The sequence below is a fragment of the Mauremys reevesii genome, linkage group 1, assembly GCF_016161935.1.
Source record: "Mauremys reevesii isolate NIE-2019 linkage group 1, ASM1616193v1, whole genome shotgun sequence".
NCBI lineage: Eukaryota > Metazoa > Chordata > Testudines > Geoemydidae > Mauremys > Mauremys reevesii.
Genome location: NC_052623.1, coordinates 207,921,585 through 207,944,881, shown reverse-complemented (window position 1 = coordinate 207,944,881; position 23,297 = coordinate 207,921,585). Strand labels below are relative to the sequence as shown.

General features: G+C 47.7%; 1 protein-coding gene across 2 annotated transcripts; it reads left to right on the top strand.

Annotated features, from left to right (window-relative positions):
* Window positions 1-8,609: 8,609 nt before the first annotated feature.
* Window positions 8,610-21,897, top strand: LOC120396800 (zona pellucida sperm-binding protein 4-like). 2 transcript variants are annotated; one of them, XM_039521924.1, is made up of 12 exons: window positions 8,610-8,844; window positions 10,039-10,157; window positions 11,441-11,540; window positions 11,818-11,973; window positions 16,395-16,582; window positions 17,015-17,112; window positions 17,939-18,066; window positions 18,707-18,896; window positions 18,977-19,124; window positions 19,678-19,756; window positions 20,612-20,725; window positions 21,734-21,897. In XM_039521924.1, exons 1-12 carry the CDS (start codon window positions 8,637-8,639, stop codon window positions 21,880-21,882), a joined length of 1,677 nt encoding a protein of 558 aa, XP_039377858.1. In that variant the 5' UTR covers window positions 8,610-8,636; the 3' UTR covers window positions 21,883-21,897. The 2 variants fall into 2 exon arrangements, with proteins under 2 accessions (XP_039377858.1, XP_039377862.1); XM_039521928.1 differs by lacking the exon at window positions 8,610-8,844 and adding an exon at window positions 9,197-9,217.
* Window positions 21,898-23,297: the final 1,400 nt, after the last annotated feature.

The following is a 23,297-nucleotide window of genomic DNA, read 5'->3' as shown; positions in this document are numbered from 1 at the left end:
ATCGGGGTGTGAATTTTTCACAGCCCTGAGCCCTGTAATTATGTCAACCTGAGTTTTAAGTGTAGACCAGGCCTGAGTCAGGTGGAACACAAAGCAGACAGCTCAGCATATGTCTCTGACTGAGCTGGGGAAGGGCTACAGAGCAAGCTAGCTCGAAGGCTGAGGGGTGCTCAGAAGCAGACGACTGCTGAGATCTTGGTATCTGCTTTGACTAGTTCAGACTATCTAGCACATCTGACATGCACAAACACATTGGATTTTTTCAGCTTTCACACCTCTCCCAGCCACAGATCACATTTCGATATCGAATATTTCCTTTGGTCTTCCTGTGCAGTGATGGGGATGGTCCTGTGAACCCCTCTTCTCTTTGTGACAGGGCAGAGAAGAGTGGGTGGGGAAAGAGAATGACAGCTACAGATTGGAGAAGCAGTGGTAGGAGGTCCCTCACTAAAGGAGGGTTGGGAGAAGCAGGTACTTAGCCCATAACACAGCGGTCCCCAAACTTTTCCAGGTTGCCTCCCCCCTTACCCTTGTCTTCCTCCCTCTCCCCCCTGCCCCAAGCCAGGGCCGGAGCATGGCCACAGCTTCTGGGGAGGAAAGGGTGGAGGCAGACAGGGGGAAGGGGGCCAAGGCTGGGGCCGCAGCTAGGGGCGGGTCTGGGGCCGGGGCCAGGGCCGGATGTGGAGCCATAACTGGGGGCCGAGGGTTGGGGCAGGGCCGGAGCAGAGCTGTGAGCAGAGTGGGGCTGGATGGCAGTCCCTCCCCACCCCCCATGGGGGCTTGCCCAGGCCCCACTGGGGCCCCCAAACATTCTCCTGCACCCTCCTAGGGGAGTGTAACCCACAGCCTGGGGACCTCTACCATACGAGGTAATCATTTTGGCTTCAGCTAAGCATCTGGAGTTTCAGCCTAATTGAGATTCACTTGTTCTTCTGCCTCACTCACTCCTTCACTTTATCCACAATGCCAAACTGAACTATACCAGTATAAACCCTCTTTGCACCAGTGCAGCCTACCTCCATGAAGGGTTTGTACCACTGTAACTCAGTCAATGCCGATACATCAGCACCCATTTTCTTAATGTAGCCACTACCCAATTCTTCACTGCCTTGCACCTGGTGTGTAATTAACTCCTGTGCACAGTGGATTTAAAATACCACCATTTGGAGTTGGTCACGTTTTACATTCATTTTGCACAGGTGTAAGTGACACACAAGATGCAAGGCAGTGGAGGATCAGGCCCAATGCGTACATTACATCACTGTGACCTCAGTTAGGCCCAGAGACTTTTAAGGCATTTTTGCCAGCTTTTACCAGGCTTAGTCCTGGGTGAATTTTGCTTGACAGGCCCGTGGTCTGTATCTGGTCTATGCTACTATGTTCGTAAGAGTCTTACATGTTAATGTCAGAAGGGATCGTTCTGATCATCTAGTCTGACCTCCAGTATAACACAGCCCAGAGAACCTCACCCAGTGATTCCTATATCAAGCTCATAACTGTTTGAGTTGGTCCATATCTTTAGAGCAACATCCAGTCTTCATGTATAGACTTCCAGTGATGGAGAATCCACCATCTCCCTAGGTAAATGTTAGAATAGTCCATGTAACTACTCAGTCCTGGACTTTTCTAGCACTGCTTTTTGCATGATTTTGCAATCAGAGGCTCCTTTAGCCCTGACAGACCACAGCTACCTGTGAATGGAATATATTATGCAAGAGCAGGGTAATGGGGAAGGAAGGGAGGGGAAGGGCCAATTAAAACTAGAAACCCTGGAACAATTAAAATCAGGTGATTGACAGAGCCGGCGAGACGAGTTGACTGCAGGAAGATAACCTGTTTGTGAATGCGTTCCATTTTATCTCCCACCAATTAAATTAAGTTCTCTTTGGCCTCCAGATTTAAAAAAAAAACAACAAAAAAAACCCCTAAATAAACATTGTTATGCTGCATACATCTTAATACTTCTAATCTTCTGACTAGCAGAGCAAAAAATTAATATCCTCCTGTCTCGGTAAGAAGGAAACCAGAGATGCCATTGGAAGGAGGAAGCAGGAAAAGATGAGCAACCAACCTCCCAGAGTATTTAGGTACAAATGTGTGTGACTGCAGATACGGAGGCCAAATACACCCCTCAGTTACATAGATGCCAAATACACCCCTCAGTTACAAATAATGGTGGGGGGAAGAGGTGGTGTTATGTCACCTTTTCACTCCTTTCCCTCGAATCCTGTGGACAGCTAGGTTGTTTGGCCCTGGTGTGACTAAGAGCAGCCTCAGGGCTGCTGTAAATTACCAGCTCCTGGTGATGGCTCCCTAGAGGCCATTCTTCTGGTATACAACTGCCAAAGTGCAAGGTGAGCTGGACATGTCACCCAAACTCTACTGGGATTCCCCCTACACTGCAGACAGCAAGAGTGAGTGGAATAGAGTTGGCTAGTCTAGCTTTATACCACCCACGTATATATTCCCCCATACAAAAGGAATCCCCAGCTAGCTGTATCAGATAGCTCCCCCCTCCCCTTGTGCTGCCAGAGCATTGCAAAAAGGAAGGAGTGGGACTGAGGATCTGGCCCACAGTGGATCAATTCAGAGTAACTCCACTGAAGTCTGTAGAGTAACTCCAGGTTGACACTGGTATAAATGAGACCAGAAGGAGGCCTTTAATGTACATGGGCCTAATGAGCCTGTTTCTGATCTCCTTCCCACTCACATAAAATCTGGAGTAATGCCACAGAACTCTGTAGAGTTACACTGGTGTAAAGCTATGAAAGCACAACAGAATCAGATGTAAGGGGCTTGATTTCCTTGTCTTGTGCCTAATGGACTCTCTTACACCTGTGCAAAACGGGTGTAGAAGACTGCCAGGTGAGAGCAGTGGGGTTTTACACCTTATTTGCACTGATGTAAAATGGTTCAAGGCTGAGGAGGATGAGGCTCAAAGTGTATAAATACAGAAGCTGATGCTGGGTGCCCCAAACACAGGCAATCCTTAAAGTCAGAGCTGTTCCTAATTCCCTCTGTTTCCATCATCTGTAGATGTGCTACCAAGTGAGCATTCAGCAGGACTCGCTGCGGAGCCCACACATATCCACAGATGGAAGAGAGGAGGTGGCTGATGAATTTTACATGATCCGAGAGAGACAGGGCATGTGCTGCTCTCCCTCACAGTGGAGAGCAAACACAGGCGGTTCTTTAAAAAACATCAGCAAATTCCTCCCCAGCCTGCTTCCCCCAGCCCCACCTTGCTTCCTCACAGCCTATTTGAAGTTCTTTGGAGTCATCTGTGGCATGTGTGATCAGCTGTGCACTCAGTGCTTTCTCTAAGGTGCAGCTAGCTCACCTCAAAACAGCTCCGCTTTCATTCCTGGGGCCCTGCCTGGGACTTGGAGACCACAAACAAGATGGCTTTCCACCTTCCCTCCCATCCCTGCCCAGGTTTCCCATTCTGAGTCACAACTTGTGCCATAGAAAAACATTGTCAAACATGCTTTGGAGTAGCTGCCTGGCTCCTGCTCCATCTCTGCTGCAAAGACATATGTTCACCACATGAAACAGCATTTCAGTCTCTTGGGGCCTGATTCTCCATTGCTTTGTGTCCTGTGTAGTGAGAATGGCAGGGTTTTACACTCACAATACACAGGTATAAATGATTTACATAAGGGGCCTGATTCTTAGCTACCTTACGGCCCCTGTAAGCTGCTCTGCCACCATAAAGGGGACTTAAAGTGAACAGAAAGAGCCCCCTGAGAACACTGCCTGTGCAGAGGGCAAGCCTGGCCTATGGAGAGCCGTAAGGGCATGAAGCCCTGGCCCAGAGGCAGATGAGGCGCACAGTTGAAGTGCATTGCCCTAAGGGGACTGAGCATGCCTTCAGAATACAGGAAGCACAAAGCTTCAGGCCACTTTACATTCCCCTGCTTCAAATGCCGGAAAGGAGTATCTGCCAGTTGGGCCCATGGTGCCAGGCTGTGGAGAAGCATGTCTGCAGTCTTGACTGCTGTACATCAGTGGCCTGCTCCCTGTAGTGAGAGGGAAAAAGTTCTGTGGACTTGCAGGTAAAACCCAGGACACAAGGAGGCAGGGGATCTGGATTCTAATCCAGCCTTTGCTGCACTCACTGGGTAAACTTGGGCAAATCACTTCCTCATTCTGTGCCTCATTTTTCTTATGGGGAAAATAAGAAGAATATACCACTCCTCTACCTTGCATGGGGGTTGCAAGGCTGAATCCATTAATGAACAGTATGGTTACCGATGGGCCTTTGGCAGCTGGCATAGTTTAGAGCAGCCTCGAGGTTTCTGTAAACTACACAGGGTGTGTGTGTGTGTGTGTGTGTGCTGGAGTGGTACTGGGACTGTGGAGCACAAACAGCAATTTTGTGTGCAGTGATATGAACCATGCCGTGATGTCCTCATCACTGCCTTTGGAACACTGTCTTAAAGAGCTCACTGGCAGGACAGTTTACCTGATATTCAGCTTAAGTGGTCCTTTGTTTAATTTCATCCCATATCCTTAACTAGACTTTCTTGGACCAGACTGCCACTACCGCTGCATCTCTTATGAGCCTCTTTCTGCATTTCTGGTTGCACATTCTTCCCTACCCTTTGATTTATTTTTTTGTTCAAGTATTTTTTTTCCATTGAAATATAAATCTGGTCCTGAGCCACAGAAATTGGTGTTGGATCCAAAGTTTCTCAAAGTTCAGGAATATTTTAATCCAAAGTTTTGGTTCAAGCACTTTTGTGTTAACACACACACAAACATGCACAAATAAAAACATCCTGTGTGGGATTTGTAGTAGCATTTAGCACTGGCCTAATTTTGTGCTAGTCGAAACAAATGATAAAACTCTGACCGACTTGAATGGAAGCAGAGATAAATCAATATTGAGCCCCTTTGAAAATCTCATTCAATATGCAAAAAAATCTACATTAATAAATTGTTGAGGTGTTGGTTTTAATTTAGGAACAAAGAGGTGCCATCGGGATAAAAAAATCACCATGTGATTAATTACTAAAACCAACAGAATTTTAAAAAAAGCTAATTTGCTTTTCACCATTTCTGTATGTTGTTTAGTATCAGAGGGGTAGCCGTGTTAGTCTGGATCTGTAAAAGCAACAAAGAATCCTGTGGCACCTTATAGACTAACAGACGTTTTGCAGCATGAGCTTGCATCCGAAGAAGTGGGTATTCACCCACGAAAGCTCATGCTGCAAAACGTCTGTTAGTCTATAAGGTGCCACAGGATTCTTTGTTGCTTGTATGTTGTTTGTTTATTTTCTGCACACCACTCAGCTTGGATAGTGGAACTATACTGGTCGTTTTTGTCAGGCTTTTCCATACACATAGAGTAGCCACGTACTTGCAGTTTGAATGACTTTTAGCTTACCTTAAGGAAAACAGCAAAACAAAAAAGCACAAAGGTAAATTCTCAGTGAGAGAGAGCAGAGTGTGTGTCTCCTCCCTGACATGCTGCACCACTCTGCCTTACAAAATGGCAGCTGTCACTGCAGACAAATGCCTTGGAAGTTTACAGTGTGCTATAGAAAACATAATTTCATAGTAGTTAAACAGCTACATACTGCCCAATCCCTGCACCTGATTGATCTGCTCTCAGTGTACAACCCTAGGTAGGGTGACCGTATTTCCCTATGCTGAATACAGGACACCTGGTAAAATTACTTGTATTCAAGCAAGTTCAACGGCAATCAATTGTACAAATGTTCAAATTAACATCAAGTTCATTGAGCCCCTGTTTAAAAGAAATACTGCATAGTTGGATTCTTTTTATTTACCTTATCTTTAAGGCTTTGGGGTTCCCAGGAGTGACACAGACACCCTATCCCCCCCCCCCACACACACACATGAGGAGGGGTGACACATACACTCTTCCATACACCTCTCTCACACAGGGGAGGGGGTGTGGCCGACCGACCCCACCCTCCCTGCCCAGCACTCTCTGCCCTCCATGCCTGGCTGGGCCCCCAGGAGGGACCCACCTCTCCTGGTACCTGGCACCACATCTTCCCGAGGCAACATGTTAGGGATCATGCAGGGTCATATGTCCCCCTCCCCATATTTCTGCCAGGGCTCACACCAGAATGTGGCCAGCAGCAGCCTTTTGGCACTGTGCGGGAGGGAAGGGACTGGAGCTGCTTCTGGCCACAGGGGAGGTGAGGAGTGAAGAGATGACCTGGCCTGTGTCTTTGCAGAGCTCATCTCTTGCCATCCCCCACCTCTCCTGTGTGGCTGGAAGCAGCTTGTCCCTTCCTGTTCTCACAGTGTGGAAAGGCAGCTAACACCTCCAGGCTGCTGCTGGCCACCGACATAACCCAACCGCCTCCAGTCCTCTGGCTACAGTGTGGGCAGGAAGGGGTTAAACCCTAAGGACGCATTGTGCACCAGGGCCCGGGGAATTTGACTGCAGGGGCATCAGCGAACCCGACCAGAGAAATGGCTCAACAGAGGAGGGCGTCCAGGAGACGGAGCAGCCCTGCGCTGCCTGGGGGCAGCACCCGGGGTTGGGGGGCGAAGAGGATTCTACGCTCCTGCCTCAAGGGCTGCTGTGGACCCTACAGGTTCGGGGTGTGAACAAGCTGTAAATCGTATCCCCTCTCCGCCACGCCAGAGCTTAGCTGAGGGGGGGAGAGGCTTCCCCATGCCAGCGCTGTGCAGGGCTTTGGCACATGCAGGGCTTGGCTCCTCCTGGCCAGCGCCCTGGGCCAGTGGGTCTTGGCCTTTCTCAGGGCACTGGCCCAGCCAGAGGCACTGGGGGAAGGAAGGAGCCTGCTGGCCAGGCTGTTGGTGAGCTCAGCACGCCAACCGGAGGCTGGTTCTCTGCACAGTGCTGGAAGGTGCCTCATCGAGGAGGGATATGGAGGAGCCACAGGGCTGGGGGGTGAAGGGGCAAAGCAGGGACAGGAGAGTGAGAGGGGGAAGCATGTAAAGGGCTGATGGGTGGGTGGCAGAGGCAACACGTAACCAGCTGGCGCCTGCCCGCACTCACCAACCACTGCAACTCGCAGAGCGCAGCCAGTGCCAGAAATGAGACATGGGGAGGGGCCCCACTGGACAAGAGATGGCACATAGCCGGGTTGCACAGACGGAACAGCAAGGAGAGTGGCACGCTGCATCTTTGCACACCTACTCCCATCATCGACCACTGGACCCCCCACTCGCCACTGGTGGGTGGGCAGCTGGTGAGCAGGGATCCAACCAGCAGTACTGATGGGGGGTGGGGAGGGGAGACAGAAAATACGGGACAATTTGCCTGTTTTTTAAGAAAAAGTCGGGATACATGCAAGAGGGCTTAAATATGGGACTGTCCCTTTAAAAAATGGGACATCTGGTCACCCTAACTCTAGGTGGGGGTGGGGGTGTCAGGGAAAGGGAAATGGCCATATGACACTTTTCCACAAAACTCCTGATCCTTGGGCCAACCGGGGTCAGTTCAGTTCCTGGAGTAAGCAGGACTCATGAGGTCTGATACAGGTCCCTAGGAGGCCATTATGCTGTCTGTGGATTGCTAAAGCACAGCAGCACTCTCCCTCAGTACACCCCCAACGCTGATGTGTGGGGCAGTAAGGGGTGGCACAAAGCTGGCTATGCAAGCTTTACACCAGCTGGGGATTTTGTGGGAGAGTCATCAGTTGCCTCTTTAGGGGCAAAGGGACTATATACAGGCCAGGATCTGACCTTTTTCCAGTCACTTTCCCTTTCATGTGGTTATGCCCTCGCTCAGTGCTGATGGAATGTGATTTTAAAACAAAACAAACAAACACGTTTCTTCTAACTTTTTTGGATGTCATTTCTATTCAGATGTGGTTTTATAACCCCCAGCCCACCTCTCTTTTCCTGTATTTTGTAAGAGATCCCACATGTGGGGCCTAAGCTAGTTTGAGGGCCTCCAGGACCCCCATCCTGCCAACTGCATTACACATCTGTGCCTGTAAAGTCAAGGGGGCCTTGAGCAGATGCAGGAGTTCATCTGTGTGGATATATAGTTGCACGATTGGGTCCCAGGTTTCCACAGCAAATGCCTCTCATCACCCTTGTGCACATATATATGAATCCCAATAGATCATTTCTGTGACATGATTACAAAACATACAGGATACATAGAAACAGGAACATGCTGTATATATGTGCATCTAAGGATCTAGGAAACATTTGCATTATTTGCCAAGTAGCATGTTCTATTGCTCAGACCTGCAGAAATTCTTACCTATTCTGTTATTCAAGCCTTTACCTTCCCCTAGCATTCATCTAGTTTGTTGGGCCTCTCATTTACCATTAGGCTCTCCCAGTTAAGACACTGGATAGGTTTTTCATATGCTGCCTCCTCCATTTCCATTTTGAAATCTGTTTATTTTTCTTCAGTAAATATGGCTGCATTTCAAAAAAGTCATTTCAGAACAAATAAAAGGGGCTAAATGCGGAGCAGGTGCTATCAGAATTTAAACAGGAGAGCGAGTGCAAGGTGTGAATTGATTTGGGGCTGCCCTCCTCAGGAGGGTGTAGCAGTCTCACCTGGAGTTGGAAACGCATCTTTGTTCTGTCCAGTTGCAGCTCAGTGAAGAGTATAAGAGTGCTCCCTAGGGAACAAGTGCTTTAGGAGCTGCTGGCCAGACAGCAGGATGGGAATAATAAAACAGCTAGGGACTTCTTGGGGAAGTCTAGTTTGGTTGTTCTGTAGCTTCCTTTCTTTAGCCTGGGGGGCTCCTAGTGTCTTTAAAGATGCAGTATTAGTGGGGGACCATAGCCTACTAGACTGTGGCTGGAAGAGCTTGCAGTTAACCCTTCCTACAAATCATCCTGAGATGATTTCCCTTCTGAGTGCTCTGGGTAAGTGAATTACATAGAATGAGGCTGCCTCTTATCTGGCTAGAAGATAAACACTGGGTGAATAAGTGTAAAATTGAGGGAGCTTTATGCTTACTTTCTGCCTTTAGTGCAGCCCATTGGGTCCCCAAGGCATCTGCCCCTTGTAGAAGAGTTTGTAACTATGCAAAGTGGGTGTGAAAATAACCAACAGGAAAGCAGGTCAGCTCCTCAGCTGATGTAAATTGGTGTAATTCTGCTAAGCTCAAATGAGCTGATTTATACCAGTGGAGACTCTGGCTCATAAAGTCAAAAGGGTAGCTAGCATTTTACACTTGCTGCCCTGTGACTCCAGTGGAGACCTGCTGCAAAGAGAATTCAAGCCCACAATGCACAGGTGCAAGGCTGTGGAGTATGTTGGCCTATTGCTGTTGCCTTTAAGGGGTTGTACTCCATCCCCACCTTGCAGGTGTCATGGTGACTAATACTGTTGCATCTGATGAAGTGGGTTTTTACTTGTGAAAACTTATGCCTGGAAAATATGTTACCTTTTTAAGGTTCCACTAGGCTCCTTGTTTTGTTTTAATACTGTTGAGGCTCTCTGCTAGAAGAGCATAAGCCAAGCTACCTACCTCTTCACACTCATGTAGTGCTTCTATGCTAGCTGCTTCCACAAACCTGAGCTGTACTGCACTATTTCAAAGGGTATTAGCACCAAGTCAGAGATGTATGTACTGAAGAGCTGATAAGTAAAGTGACTTGCCTAAGGTAACAATTGGGGTGTGTGGAGGGGCAGTGTATCCAAGCTAGCATGAGCCTTAAGAAGCTCCAGATTCTTGCTCTGTGCTTAATCACTAAGCCCTGGCTCTCTCCAAAGGTTTCCTGTTTGGTCACAAATGGGTGGAGTCTGGACTAGAACTGTAGCTATTCTATATCTTATGAGCTTGCATAGGCTAGAATGCAGGAGGGCACTGGACCCTTTCTTTACTTCATTAGTATTGAAGAATTTGCTCTCTGCAGGGCTACTTACTGAGGCAGCCTTCTGTGAGGGGCAGTACCACTTTCTCTCTTCCATATTGTTCAAGAATTGAGTCCAACATGTATGTAAATCTGTCCTTCCTGTTTGCTCACTGAGCAGTCATGGGTAGCTCAGCTGTTGGGATATATTTGTCCCATTAGGATTCTCTCTTGCCTGCTGACTCTAGCCTTCCTTCCTAGATTTGGAAGGACGGCCTCATCCTCTGTCCAACTCTACATGTGGTGTCCTCATCTCTCGGAAACAGGATGGTTCAATGATTGTCACTGCTCCCTACGCTGGGTGTTTCTTCGTCAAGAAGGTAGGGCCGCTTCCATCTGTAAGGAATAGCAAAGGGATGCACAACAGTTTCCAGGAGATCCTATCTTCTGGATATTGAGAACAGTGTTTAGTCTCTTTTGTGGGGGGTGGGGAGGAGTAAGGGTTGTGGGACGAGGAGGAAGAATGTGGCTGCAATCACTTCAACAATCCCAAATGGAGGCTTAAACCCAAAGGCAAACCTTCCCAACGAGAGAAGGGGAGAGTTTTCTCTTAATTAATCACGGTCTTCCAGTGTCTTCAAGTTAAGCTTCTCCAAGACCTACCAACTTCCTTCTCCCACTTAAGGTGCTCTCTACCATGCTATTGTTTCTTCGTTGATTGCAATGATCTCTAGAGAGTGGACAAGTGTGAAGTTGCTATGACTAGAATTTTACTCCTCACTTGTAAAAGTTGGTGGTAATGTTTTTTAATAAGCTTAAAACTCTCCATCTGGATGAGACTCCTTAATAGGAAGGAAAATCTCAAAACACAAACAAATGCCCTGTTTCTGATTTCTGCATGTTAGCTAATGGCAACAGTCACTCTTGACTTAAATTCCACAGTATAAATGAGACTTGACTCCCACCTGAAGTCTATGGGAGGGAGCAGTGACTCTGAATTAAGCAGAGACTGCTTGTCCTTTCCATCTGTGGAAAATTAGATGAATTCCATAATGTCTGTGGCAGGAGCCATGTGAGAACTGGACCCAACATATAAGGTGGCTCTCGGCTACTCCTGCAGTAGGCAAGAAGGCTCCTCTGTCTTCTTTTTTTTTTTTTTTAAATTAGAAGATTGTATACCACAACTCTGAGCAGCTGTGTTGAAAGTTTGTGTGCTCCTCCATTTGGGTGATCGGAAGGATGGTGGTGAGGGTGGAAAGACCAATACTATGTCTTATCAGCTGTTGGTTAGTGGTGGCTGACGTTTAGACCATCAAAGTAATTGTCAATATGTAATTGCCATAATGGTCATATTGTATGTGAAGTAATTGCAACTTTAGGAGCCAGCATTCAGAAGTTCTACCTGTTAGGTCTCACTGAGAAATGGAACACACTTCTGGATTGCTAAGCACACTCAAACATGTTCATGGTCATCCTAAGTCTGAAAGCCACTCTGCTGAGACTGGGCTTTGATATGGTTGGTTAACAAACCATACTACTTAAATGGGTAGGCAGTTTGTGATTTGGGGGGCGGGGGAATGCCCACACTTTCTTGTTTGAGATAGGACAAGGGGTGGAAAAGCTCTAATAATCTTAGTTTGGTTTCCATCCACTCTTCCTGCAGAACGGTTATTTCCTCATGACTATCAGGATTGAAGGACTAGATGACACTGGGACAGTATCTTTCCATGAAGAAGAACTGAGATGCCCAATCCATTTGCCAGGTACAATTCTAGGTTCCGATGTCCCAGCCTGCAATTGTACAAGCTGTTCTGGGAGGGGGAGGCAAAACTATGTGCCTTTAGTGTGCCAGTTCACCATGTCAGATGGTGTTGGGTGCTCTTTAGAGAGTCAAGTGGCTGCAGTGTCTCGTATCGCTAGAATACACAGGAGGTCAGACTGATGCATAGTAAACACAGGCTGCCCCAGTGCCTAGAAGAGACACTCTCCTATATGGTTCTAAGTGGGTTGGTTTAACTTCAATGTTTCTCCTCTCTCCAGCTCTAGATGCTCCAAGTAACAGTGTGTGCACAGCTGTTCTGCACCCGAACAGGCTGCCTTGTGCCACACCTCCTGTCTCTCAGGAAGAATGTGAGGGGAAAGGCTGCTGCTACAGCCTTGGTGACCCAGTTGCTCCATGTTACTATGGCAACACAGGTGGGTTGGAATTGAAACTGCACATCTTGGTGAGACCAAGGGGAATCTGAGCATCATAACCAGGTGTTTAGAGTAGTTGGGAATACCACCTTCAGGGCTTGTGAGCTACCATGAGGCTGCTCCACTGGAATTTGGCTAGCACCATCTCCTTTAGGGCCAGAAGGGACCATCATGATCATCTAGTCTGACTTCCTGCACACTGCAGGGCACAGAACGCACTCACTCCCTTAACCTCTGGCTGACTTACTGAAGTCCTCAAATCTTTAAATCAATACTTCAAGTAACACAGAATCCATCATTGTTAGTTTAAACCAGCAAGTGCCTGTGCCCCCATGCTGCAGACAGGTTTTTAAAACCCCTAGGATCTCTGCCAAGCTGATGCAGGGAAAATTCCTTCCTGACACCACATGGCAATTGGCTGACTGGGGGTTCTCAAACTTCATGCCCTGCAACCCACTTTTTGACAATGAAAATTACTACATGACCCAGGAGGGGGAACTGGAGGCTCAGGCTTCATCACCCTGGACATGAGGGCAAAGGCCAAGGGCTTCACCTCCTAGCAGGGGGCCTGCAACCTGAGTCCTGCCACCGGGACTGAAGCCCTCTTGCTTCCTGCCCTGGGTGGTGGGGCTCAGGCTTCAGCTTTGGCCCTGGGCCCCAGCAAGTCTAAAGCCAGCCCTGGCGACCCAACTAAAATAAGGTTGTGACACACTTAGTGGTTCTCAAACTGGGTCAGGACCTCAGAGTTAGACCTAGTGCATGTGAGTAGACCCGCTAAACCAGTGGCTCTCAACCTGTGGCCTGTGAGCTGCTTGCAGCCCAATCTGCACAGAGTTTCAGCCCATGTGACCTCCTCCTTGCCATAGTGGTGGTATTGTATGCAGCCCACAATGGTAAATGGGTTGAGAACCCCTGCACTAAACAGACACCTGGGAAAGAATTTTCTGCAATAACTCTAAGCCCTCCAATCTAGTGTTCTACCTCCAACAGCTAGAGGTGAAACATCTGCAATTGCTATTAGCCATAGATCTTAAACCATTGTAGGTAGTCCTCATACCATCCCCTCCATAAACTTACCAAGCTCAGTCTTGAAGCCAGTTAGGGTTGGGTTTTTCTCCCACCCCTACTATTCCCCTTGGAAGGCTGTTCCATATCTTCACTCCTCTGAAAGCTGGAAACCTCTGCCTAATTCCATCTAAACTGGTTGATGGACAGTTTATACCCACTTAGTCTTTTGCCAACATTGACCTTAACTTGAATAAATCAACCATCTCCCCCTGCTATTTATCCCTCTGATTTCTCTAGAAATATTAGTCTCCCCTCAGCCTTCATTTTGTTAGGCTAAATAAAGTTCCGTAAGTCTCCTCCCATAAGGCAAGTTTTCCATCCCTCTGGTCATCCTAGAAACTGTTCTCTCTACCTGCTCCAGTTTGAATTCATCTTAAACATGGGAGACCAGAACTGCCACTGTATTCCAGATGAGGCCTCATCAATGCCTTGTATAATGGCAATAACTTCCCTCTCTCTACTAGAAATACCTCACTGGATGCATCCTAGGATTCAATTAATTTTTTCTTTTCACAGCCATATCACACTGGCAGCTCATGGTTGAGCACAGGCTGACTAATACACCTGGGGGGGGGAGGTCTCCTCCTTTGTTGCTTCCAAGTGATAGTCCACAGTTTATAGTAAAAATTCTTGTTAGTCCCAACTTCTGCTTTGCACTACTAAATTTAATCCTGTTTCTATTCCTCTACTATTCACTGCCCTCTAGGTTGGCTGTTCACCTTTCAGCATAACTTGTAGCTTCCCCTTTAACCAATTGCTTGCCCATATTTTGATCGTCCATTTAAATTGGAGAAGGAGATTAATTTCACAGGTAGAACTGTGTTGCATGCTAAATTGGGATAGCTGTCTCAACATCCAGATCTAGTCTAATGGCTTGTGTTCAAGAACCAGAACACTAAACCCACAATGTCCCCGAGCCCTATAGGCACCCAATGTCACTTGGTGCCTGAGGCTTTTTCCAAAAGTAAATTCCCTAGGTGCTTCCTTCCTTCCAGCTCAGGGGTTCTCGGACTCTTATACTGGTGACTCCTTTCACATAGCAAGCCTCTGAGTGTGACCCCTCATACATTAAACACTTTTAAAAAAATATATTTAACACCATTATAAATACTGAAGGCAAAGCAGGGATTGGGTTGGAGGCTGAGTTCATGACCCCCCCATGTTATAGCCTCAACCCTGTGAGGGGTCCTGACCCCCAGTTTGAGACCCTGTTCTAAGATGAGGCAGCAGTGTGCATATCCAGGTTCCCAGTGGCCAGTCTCTCACCAGAACCCTAGAATGGTACACAAACCAGGGCAAGACAGGTATTTGGCCCTCTAACTTACCCATGTGGGGGCTGACCTGGTAGTGACTCCCCTCTGAGTGTGCCTATCAGATCAGGCCCCATTAAAGTCTGGCTGGAGGTGGTGGTGCTGCCCACCAAGCTCTTACCCCACTGGCTAGAGCACTCACCTGGGATATGGGAGAGCCAGGTTCAATTGCCTCTACCTGGCAGAGGTAGAGGATTTGCACAGGGGTTTCTGAACTCAGAGTGCTTTAACCTCTGAGCAGTGTGATATTCTAATGGAGGCTCCCTCAGCCTCTTTCATTGAAGCTGTTCCACTGTGTATAAATGGAAATCCAGCCTTCCTGCAGCCTGGACTTAGTGACTCACTCCTGAGAAGTGGGCAGGGCTTAGCAAATTCACACTCCCATGGGTTAGCTTGGGCAGCTCCCTGCCTAGCATGCTCATTGTTGTGGATTGCATTCTTAGGTGCCTAGCAATCCTCAGTCACCATATAGGGAGCTGAAGCACCTAGCTTGGCTTTGTGAATCTGTTTCTGTGATGTGGGCTTTTTCTAGGCTTCCGAATGTTTGATGCCATGAAGTTCAACACTGAAATATCAAAGTCCAGCTGTGAATTCCACAACCCAAAAGCAACCATTAGAAACTTGTGGAGAACCACCAAGTTTACAAACTGATGTGGAAGAACATCCCATGTTTCAGAAAATGAAGTGATTCTGGATGAAATGCTAGCCCTCTTGCATGCAAACACCATCAGAGGGCATAGAGCTGTCCTTCCTCCACACCTAAAGTCTCAGACCATAATCCATGCTTTGCTGACTTTCATAACTGTTGCTGCTGGTGAACTTTCCCAACTAACTTTGGAGGGCCTGTCTGAGTGGCCTGACACCTAGCAAGCAATCAAGGAATGCCTGCTGACTTAAACTACCTCCAGAGCTGTCCCTAGTCATTGTGGTGCCCTATGCAGCCCCCCTGTGGGGGAGGACAGGAGGCTTCCCCCAAGTCTCCATGGAGGGGCATCTTTGGGCCTCTGCAGGGGGACTGTGCCCAAGGTCTTTGGGGGGCAGGAGCAAGCTGGGGGGAGGGGCAGGGGGGAAACCACCCCCAGCACAAGCTAGTGCACTGGAGCAGGTTGGGGCTGGGCCACTCCACTTCCTGCCACCTGGTGAGTGCAGGGAATGCCTGACCCCTGCTGCAGTCCCCCCAGGGCATAGCTCAGTGGGGTGGGGGTAGAGCAGGGGAAGCTTTTCTGGGCTGCTGAGCTGGCCAGGGGATCCAGCTGGAGCAGCATGCAGCTGCACAGGACACCAGGAAACTTGGGGCAATTCGGTGCCGCAAATTTCTTGGTGCCCTATGCAGCTGCATAGTTTACATATGGGTAAGGACCACCTGGACTACCTCTACACAGCCAGGGTCAGGCTTATAAATATCAGATCCTAAACCTAGTGAGACTTGTCTAAAACTCCTGGCAGGCTCCATTCCCTCATGGGAAGGATTAAATTAATCTCCTCACTGATGAACCCTTGAGAAGGGCTAGAAATGAGAGCATTGGAGCTGGCCTTGGTAACTTTGGGAGGAGGGAAACAGTTTCTGATCTACCCAAAGTAAACCTGCCATCACACAACTAGGCACACCTGTAGGTGTCACATGACTAGCAAGATGACACTAATAGAAAAATTGCCAAGGTGAGGTTTGGTGCATATCTTGCCCAGGCCTCAGTTAAAACTGGTGGCTCCTTGTGGGAGGTGTACAACTGCATAAGAGAACACAATCCCTGCTCTGAAGAGCTGTGTGTGGGGACCATCATACTTATTCTCCCAACACCAACTGCAGAAATAGAGGCCATTGTTTGTTGACCAGCTTGCATCCTTTCCCAACTGAAAAGGATCAACATTTCAAGAGCAAAGACTCTCCCTCTACATTTTTGGGCACCATCTGTTTTGGGAAAGCTAAGGCTGGCTCTGCTTGGTACTACAGAGAATCTGTTTGAAGAGAGGCTTACTGAGGGACAAGATAGACTCCATACTGCAAATGCTGCTAACGAAGCCTTTCTGCTTCTCATCTTTCAGTGACAGCACAGTGTACAACTGATGGCCAGTTCTCTATAGCGGTCTCTAGAGATGTGACTTTGCCACCACTGATCTTGGACTCTGTGCATTTGGTCAGTGGGCATGGCAGCAGCTGTATCCCTGTGGCCAAGAGTAATACCTTTGTCCTGTACAGATTTCCACTCTCTGCTTGTGGAACCACTTTCCAGGTAAGAGGGCAGCAGGAAAGGGGGAAGAGTCTTCCCTGACCACCATGACTTCTCCTCTCTGGGTGCTGGTCTTAGATCCTGACAAGCAGCAGCAGAGTGGAATAAACTAGTTTCTTCAAGAGCGTGTATGGCTATTTGTAATTCAATTAGAAAAGTGAAAAGGTGGACACCTAAAAGTGTCTGTGGGTGAATGAGAAGTAGCCACTTCTGAGAATGAAAGGGAATGGCTCTGCTTACCCTCATAACTGAGCATCTAGGGGAGCAAATCACCCCTTATCTCTGGCTCAGGCTGCTCTCACCACTAACTTGCATCTCTGCTTTAGGCAAGAGCCAAAAGGAATTCTTGAGTATCCAGCTCTGCCAAGTTCTTCCCATTTGGGACAATACCCCTCAAGTCCTTGCAATGACTAATGCTAATCCCCTTCTGTACAGGGAGCTGGAGACCAGGGTGTCTATGAGAATCAGCTCGTGGCAGACAGGGATGTGAGAAGCTGGAGCACTGGGTCAGTCACCCGGGACAGCACCTTCAGGTACTTCTGCCTGTTAAGCTCTGGGGAGGCCTGTATGGGAAGGATGTTGTAGATTCTTCTGCCCCTCTGATGTACAGAGCACTGCTAACCTGACAAGACTCTGCCCTTCAGAACAATATTAGCAAAAATCTGCAGGTGGAGTGGATCTCAGCCTGCACGTTTAGGAAGGGACTTCCTAGCCACAACACTCCCATCTGCATTCCTCTGCAGAGGGCTACTACTAATCCCCTGGATACAGGGTTTGGGGGAAACCCCATATGGACACTGTCTTGATGATTCAGCTTAAACCCTTCCCAAGTGACCAGCTTAACAGAAGCTACTTTTGGACAGAAATAAGTCCCTATGGAGGGAATAACAATATAACTAGACTGGTGTAAATAATGCTTGGCATTGCATCAAACCTTTTGTGTAGAGTCCCCCTTAGGCAGACTATAGAGGAGGTGGGAGGAACAGGACCAACACCCTGGTGTGTGCGCAGCTGACTGGCTGCTGGGATGGGCTTGGGATGACCAAGTAGCCTGCCTCACCTCCCAGGATGACTAAAACTATGGCAGGGAGGAGGGACTAGGACTTACAAACCTTCCCATATCTCCTCCTGATGCATTTGATCTCACTTGTAGCTGTAACTCTTCTAACTTAGAGGAGACTCCTGAAATTGCTTGTGAACCTTTCCTTATATATGACTAGTTGATGCTCTAGTCTGAGCCTGATGATCAGGTGACTCCCTCATGGGGCAGGGAGATGTGTAGTGTGGCTAGTGCAGCATGGGACTAGCTGGCTGCTAAGGGGAATGAAACACTCACTTGACTCTTCCTGTGCACACCAGGCTCCATGTCAGCTGCAGCTACTCCACTGGGGACTTCCTCCCACTCAACGTGCAAGTCTTCACCTTGCCACCACCTCCTCCAGCCACTCAGTATGGCCCCCTCACTCTGGAGCTGAGGATTGCCACAGGTAATGGTGACATCAGCCTTAGAGGCTAAAATGCTTGGGCCCACCATGCCTGGGTACTCTTTCTAGAGAACTTATTGCCAACAACCAGCTTGGAGGTGGGGGGGCGGGAAAACCAAGTTCTCAATCCCATAGGAGACAGGTGGTGACTCTATAGGGAGCCACTGCTGTCTCAAGTCTTAGAGTACTGAGGTGGCAACACTAAGTACATGAAGCAGGGAGATGCAGGTCCAAGGTAATGTTACTACCAATTTTCCCAGGGTCTGAAGATCCAAAAACTAGCATGGTTTTGTGATCACCTGATGTCCAAGTGATTGCAAATTCTGCTGTGAGTTGCAATAGCAGATGCTTTCTCTTTACTGACTGTAAAAGGTCATCTCTTCTCCAGTTTACTGGAGTTCTTGCCCTTATGGAAAAATATTCCATAGCTAGCCACTACTGAGGCATCTAGTGTTACTTACGGTCAGACAGGATTCTGGATTAGTTTGAGCACTGGTCTGATCTGAAATAGCAATTCCTGTGCAAAGCTCCCCATATCTGAGTGTTTATAGAATCATGAGTTACCACAGTGGACCCTAACGAGACAGAATTCTGTCCTGATGCTCTCGCTCTCACTTAACAGACTAACTCTCTTGCCCTACAGACCAACAGTATAATAGATACTATGTCAACCGTGACTATCCTGTGGTGAAACTTCTGCGGGATCCAGTCTACATGGAGGTCCAAATCCTGCAAAGAACAGACCCAAGCCTAGTTTTGGTTCTGCACCAATGCTGGGCCACCCCAAGCACTAATCCCATGCAGCAGCCACAGTGGCCCATTCTGGTGGATGGGTAAGTGACTGGTTCAAGAAATGTATGGGGCTGTGGAAGGCTACTAGTGGGCTCCTGTCTCACTGCAGCTTCTTTCTCAGGTGTCCATACACAGGTGACAACTACCAAACAGAGCTTATCCCTGTGGGAGCTGCTTCAGGGCTGCAATTTCCATCACATTACCAGCGCTTCATCATCAGCACTTTTACCTTTGTGGATTTTGCCTCCCAGAAGGCACTCAGTGGACCGGTAAGCACCATGTAGTTCCAAGTGCCTTGTTTCAGAGCCTGTGTAAGGCTTGTTGGTCATGCTTGGAAAGACCCCCATACTGAAGTTAAAACATGGTAGAATCATGTTTAATCTATTACCCTTCCCTGATAACACTACAGAATTAATTAAAAAGGCTTCTTCACTGGTCTTTCAGCATTAATCTTGGGTCCTGCACCTCCTTCCCAGCACTGCAAGGTCTACCAAGCTCTGAACAGAAATTAAAGGTGGCTGTGGTGGCTTCTGCCTATCCAGATGTCCTAATTAGCAATGAGCTGAGACTCCTAGTTTAGCAGCCAGTCTCCTTCACTCCAGACACTGAACTAGTATTTGGATCCAAATACCTTGCTGTTCCAACCCCTCATGTTAAATATTTAGAACAGTCTTTACTTCCTCAACCCTTCAGTAGGTTCTGGTCTCCCAGGGCAATTAGGGGAGACTTGGCTGCTTACTTTGCAGAGCATTAATTTATGGGTACTAGCTAAAAATTCAGCTGGAGGTTTTCTTCAGTCTCCCTCTGCATCTTCTCTTGCAGGTCTACTTTCACTGCAGTGCTTCAGCCTGTGTTCCATCTGTAATGGAATCCTGTGTAGCTCGCTGCCCTGAGACACGAGGTAAGAGCTACATGCCTGACTTCAGGATAGGTCCAGAGGCACCAATGCTTGCACAACCATCTCTGAGGATGGAGGGCTTCAAAGGTCTTGTGCCTTTATTTCCCAAGGTCATTGTGGGCTGGAAATAACTTAGTTGAGCAACATGGCTTTTTTAACTTCCCCTAGTGAGAGGGGAAGACTGATGTTCTGGGTCCAAGGAGAAATGCCAAGGTTACTTCCTTGGAAGGAAGGGGGCATCTATGGGGACTGGGTAGCTCAGTGGTTTGTGCATTGGCCTGCTAAACCCAGGGTTGTGAGTTCAAGCCTTAAGGGGGCCACTTAGGGATTAGGGCAAAAAATTGGTCCTGCTAGTGAAGGCAGGGACTGGACTTGATGACCTTTCAAGGTCCCTTCCAGTTCTAGGAAATTGGTATATATCTTAATAATAATAATAATTTATTATATTACTGTCTCGGGGGTATAACTGATCTCCCTCCAAAATGAGGAGCTTCAGGAGAGGTTAAGACTAAATCTGACACAGGTCACTTAATGCCAAGTGTTGGCATTGCACTCTAAAAGGCTCCCTGCCCTGGAGATACTAAAACAATACACAGAAGAGCTAGTTGGCAGTGAGAAATACTTGGAGGCTCATTCTTGGTATTGCAGTGATGGGTTTTGAGGATGACTGAGTCACAGTCTGAACAAACACGGAAAGCCATGCCCTAGATATGGGCAGCATGGAAAACCTGCATAAGGTGAGAAACAGGATGAGAGGCAAGGCCTGAGACCTAGAGTAGGATGGGGGTGTACAGGGTCTTGCTAACAAGGGTGAAAACCATCACTCTTGGATACAAACATCTCCTTGTCTCCAAACAGCAAGAAGAACTCCTGATAAGCTGGCTTCAGAAAATGCTCCAAGGAACTTGGTGACCACAGAAGGACCTGTGGACTTCCAGAACACTGAAGCAGATCAGACCCTTGGACAGAAAGGTAGTAAATGGAGGTGCTGGTTGTCCCAGCTTATTCAGTGCCTCTACTGGAGTGCTACACATACCTAGAATTGGGGCATGACTTTGGGGATGAGTTGAGGCTGTCCAGATGTGTGGAAATTGTGGCACTAAAATGGTGATGCTCCTTCCCTTTGGGGACCCAATCACTAGACCTCTCATGCTTACTGCAGACTTTTTAATTGTAACGAACCTGCTAAACATCTAGCTTGGAAGACAAGTGCTGTAAGGGAAAACTAGGACCTGGATTATACTGTTCTGACTCCTAGAGTAGAACAAAAGCCTGAGTGTCAATATGACACACCCTGATGTGTCTTCATGGAACAACCAGTCTCAGTTTTGGGGTTCACCAATGGAGTATTGGCCTGCTGAGTAACACAACTTTCCATTCCTTTCTGCTAATGCTCAGACTACCTATAATGACCTAGATTAGGGTTGGAAGAGACCTCAGGAGGTCATCTAGTCATCCAACCCCCTGCTCAAAGCAGGACCAACCCAACTAAATCACTTACACCACAGGAGAAATGGACTATAGATGCTCTCATAGTGAAGCACCTCACCACCTTGCAAGGGTTGAATCCCCTCCCTTTGTGCCACAGGGAAGGAGCTGGTGGCCTTAAATCTGAGGGTCCACAAGCCTTTCCTTGGGTGGGACTAGCAAACTGGGACTCTGTCTGTTAAAACTCAGCTTTGGGGGAGTTGAGAGCAGTGCAATAGCTAAGAAGCTTGCAAGCTGTTCTCTACACTGTTAAGTTAGCACCCTTCTGTTTTATAATTTACTTAGCATTAATGCCTCTTCCACCTTCTAGATTCTAGTGGCATCAGTACAGATTAAACTAACTGCAATACTATACCCAGGCACTTCCAGCAATGGAAATAGAGTAGGAATCTAGTTACCATTTGGTGGATAAACTAACCCTTTTGGTGGTGGATTATTCATAGAGATCACCTTTGCCCAAACTATTATTTGACCATCTTCTCCTTTTCACAGGCTCCCAATGGACTGGAGATCTCCTGTCCCAGGAATGGGAGCGAGTGACAGTGGTTGTAGCAGGAGCCGGCACTATTGCTCTGGTTTTCATTGGCGTAAAGTATTGGCAAAGGCAAACACTTAAACAAAAGAATAGAACCCCTGAATAAAAGTATATGAAGGAATTGTGGCTTGGATCTGATTCTTACTGGGGGAAGAAAGAGGGTCCTTCATGTTTGGCCCTGTTGTAAGGGACACCTGTAACTCTGTGCAGAAGTGCTGGTCTCTTTCCACTGAATTGTGGACTCTGTACTAGTGCACACACCTCTTCATGGGTTTGGTTAGGGTGCAGCATGCTCCACTGTCAGCACTTCCTAGCCTTAAGTCCTGCATACTGAGGGGGCTTTCAAACCTGCAGGGATATAGAGCAAAATAAACATGTTTCCCTCTGTGGCAGGCAGAATAGAACTGTCCAAGGAGTGGCAGCTTGACATACTTCATGTGTCTTACCTGGAACAAGAAGTCTCATACTTTCAAAGAGTTCTCATCTTGCCCCATACTAAAGGTTTTCTATCTTCTCCCTCTTCTTCACCCCACCAGTTGGACATGCTTGACTTGGACTAAGTTGCTGTTGGACTTCTTGGATTGCTCAAGTAAATAGTGAACTTTCTACACCCTAACTGAAAGGACAAACAGCCCCCTCTTCACCCAGATGCCCATGTGGGAAAAGCCAGTCATGCTGTCCCAGGACTTGTCAGAACCAGGCTGTGCAAGCTCAGGCCTGGAGAACTTCCATGGTCCTGTATCAAAGTGAGAAGCAGCCTGGAGGAAGTGGAGAATGCACTCAATAACTATGCAGTGGGGCAGTGGAAGCTTGGAGTTCTTAATTATTGCCAGCTTCTCAGCTTTGGGGTAACTGCACCTCTAACCACCAGCCTCCTCTTCTCATGGGGGTTTTGGGGTTTTTAGCCTTCAATTCTCAGAGCAGGGGTTTAAGGCTGTACAGCTCTGAGCCTCAGCATGCCAGTCTACCTAAAGGCTGCTGTCTGTACTTTGCTCAGAGCCCTTCTAGCGAAAGCAGTGTCTTGCCAGCAGTTACAAGTTACCATATTGTGCACTCTTACTACAGATGTTTATTCACTAAATAAATATACAAAGCCATGTTTAGTATGGTATAGGTCACTGCGTATAAGAATGATCAATCAGTCCTATGGGTCCCTACTAAGTGCAAGCCTACTGGGAGGACCCTAGGCCCCAAAGCCCTATCCACTTGTTGAATCGAGAGGAAGATGCTGAATCTATATAAAGTCAGACTTCATAAGAATAAATTCTTTGTTGTTTAGCCTCCTGAACATGAGTAAAACAAGTTCCTCCCTCTTACCATGTCTCTGAAAACTGGCCACCATAGGGCATCAGCATAGCCAGACTCTTGCATTTTGATACCCTGGTGAAATACACAGGCTATATTGTTGCAAAGGGCTGTACGTATTCTGCAAGCTTTCAGCTGGACCACCCCAAGATGATGATGTGCCTGTGTTCATCATATCTGTCACTGGGGCTAGTCTAGTCAGCCTGCTATGACCTG

Coding starts and splice junctions, on each gene's coding strand:
- LOC120396800 (XM_039521924.1), top strand. CDS start 8,637: ATGGGAATAATAAAACAGCTAGGGACTTCTTGGGGAAGTCTAGTTTGG. Junction 10,158..11,440: donor GGTGTTTCTTCGTCAAGAAG/GTAGGGCCGCTT, acceptor CTCTTCCTGCAG/AACGGTTATTTCCTCATGAC. Junction 19,125..19,677: donor AGAAGGCACTCAGTGGACCG/GTAAGCACCATG, acceptor CTTCTCTTGCAG/GTCTACTTTCACTGCAGTGC.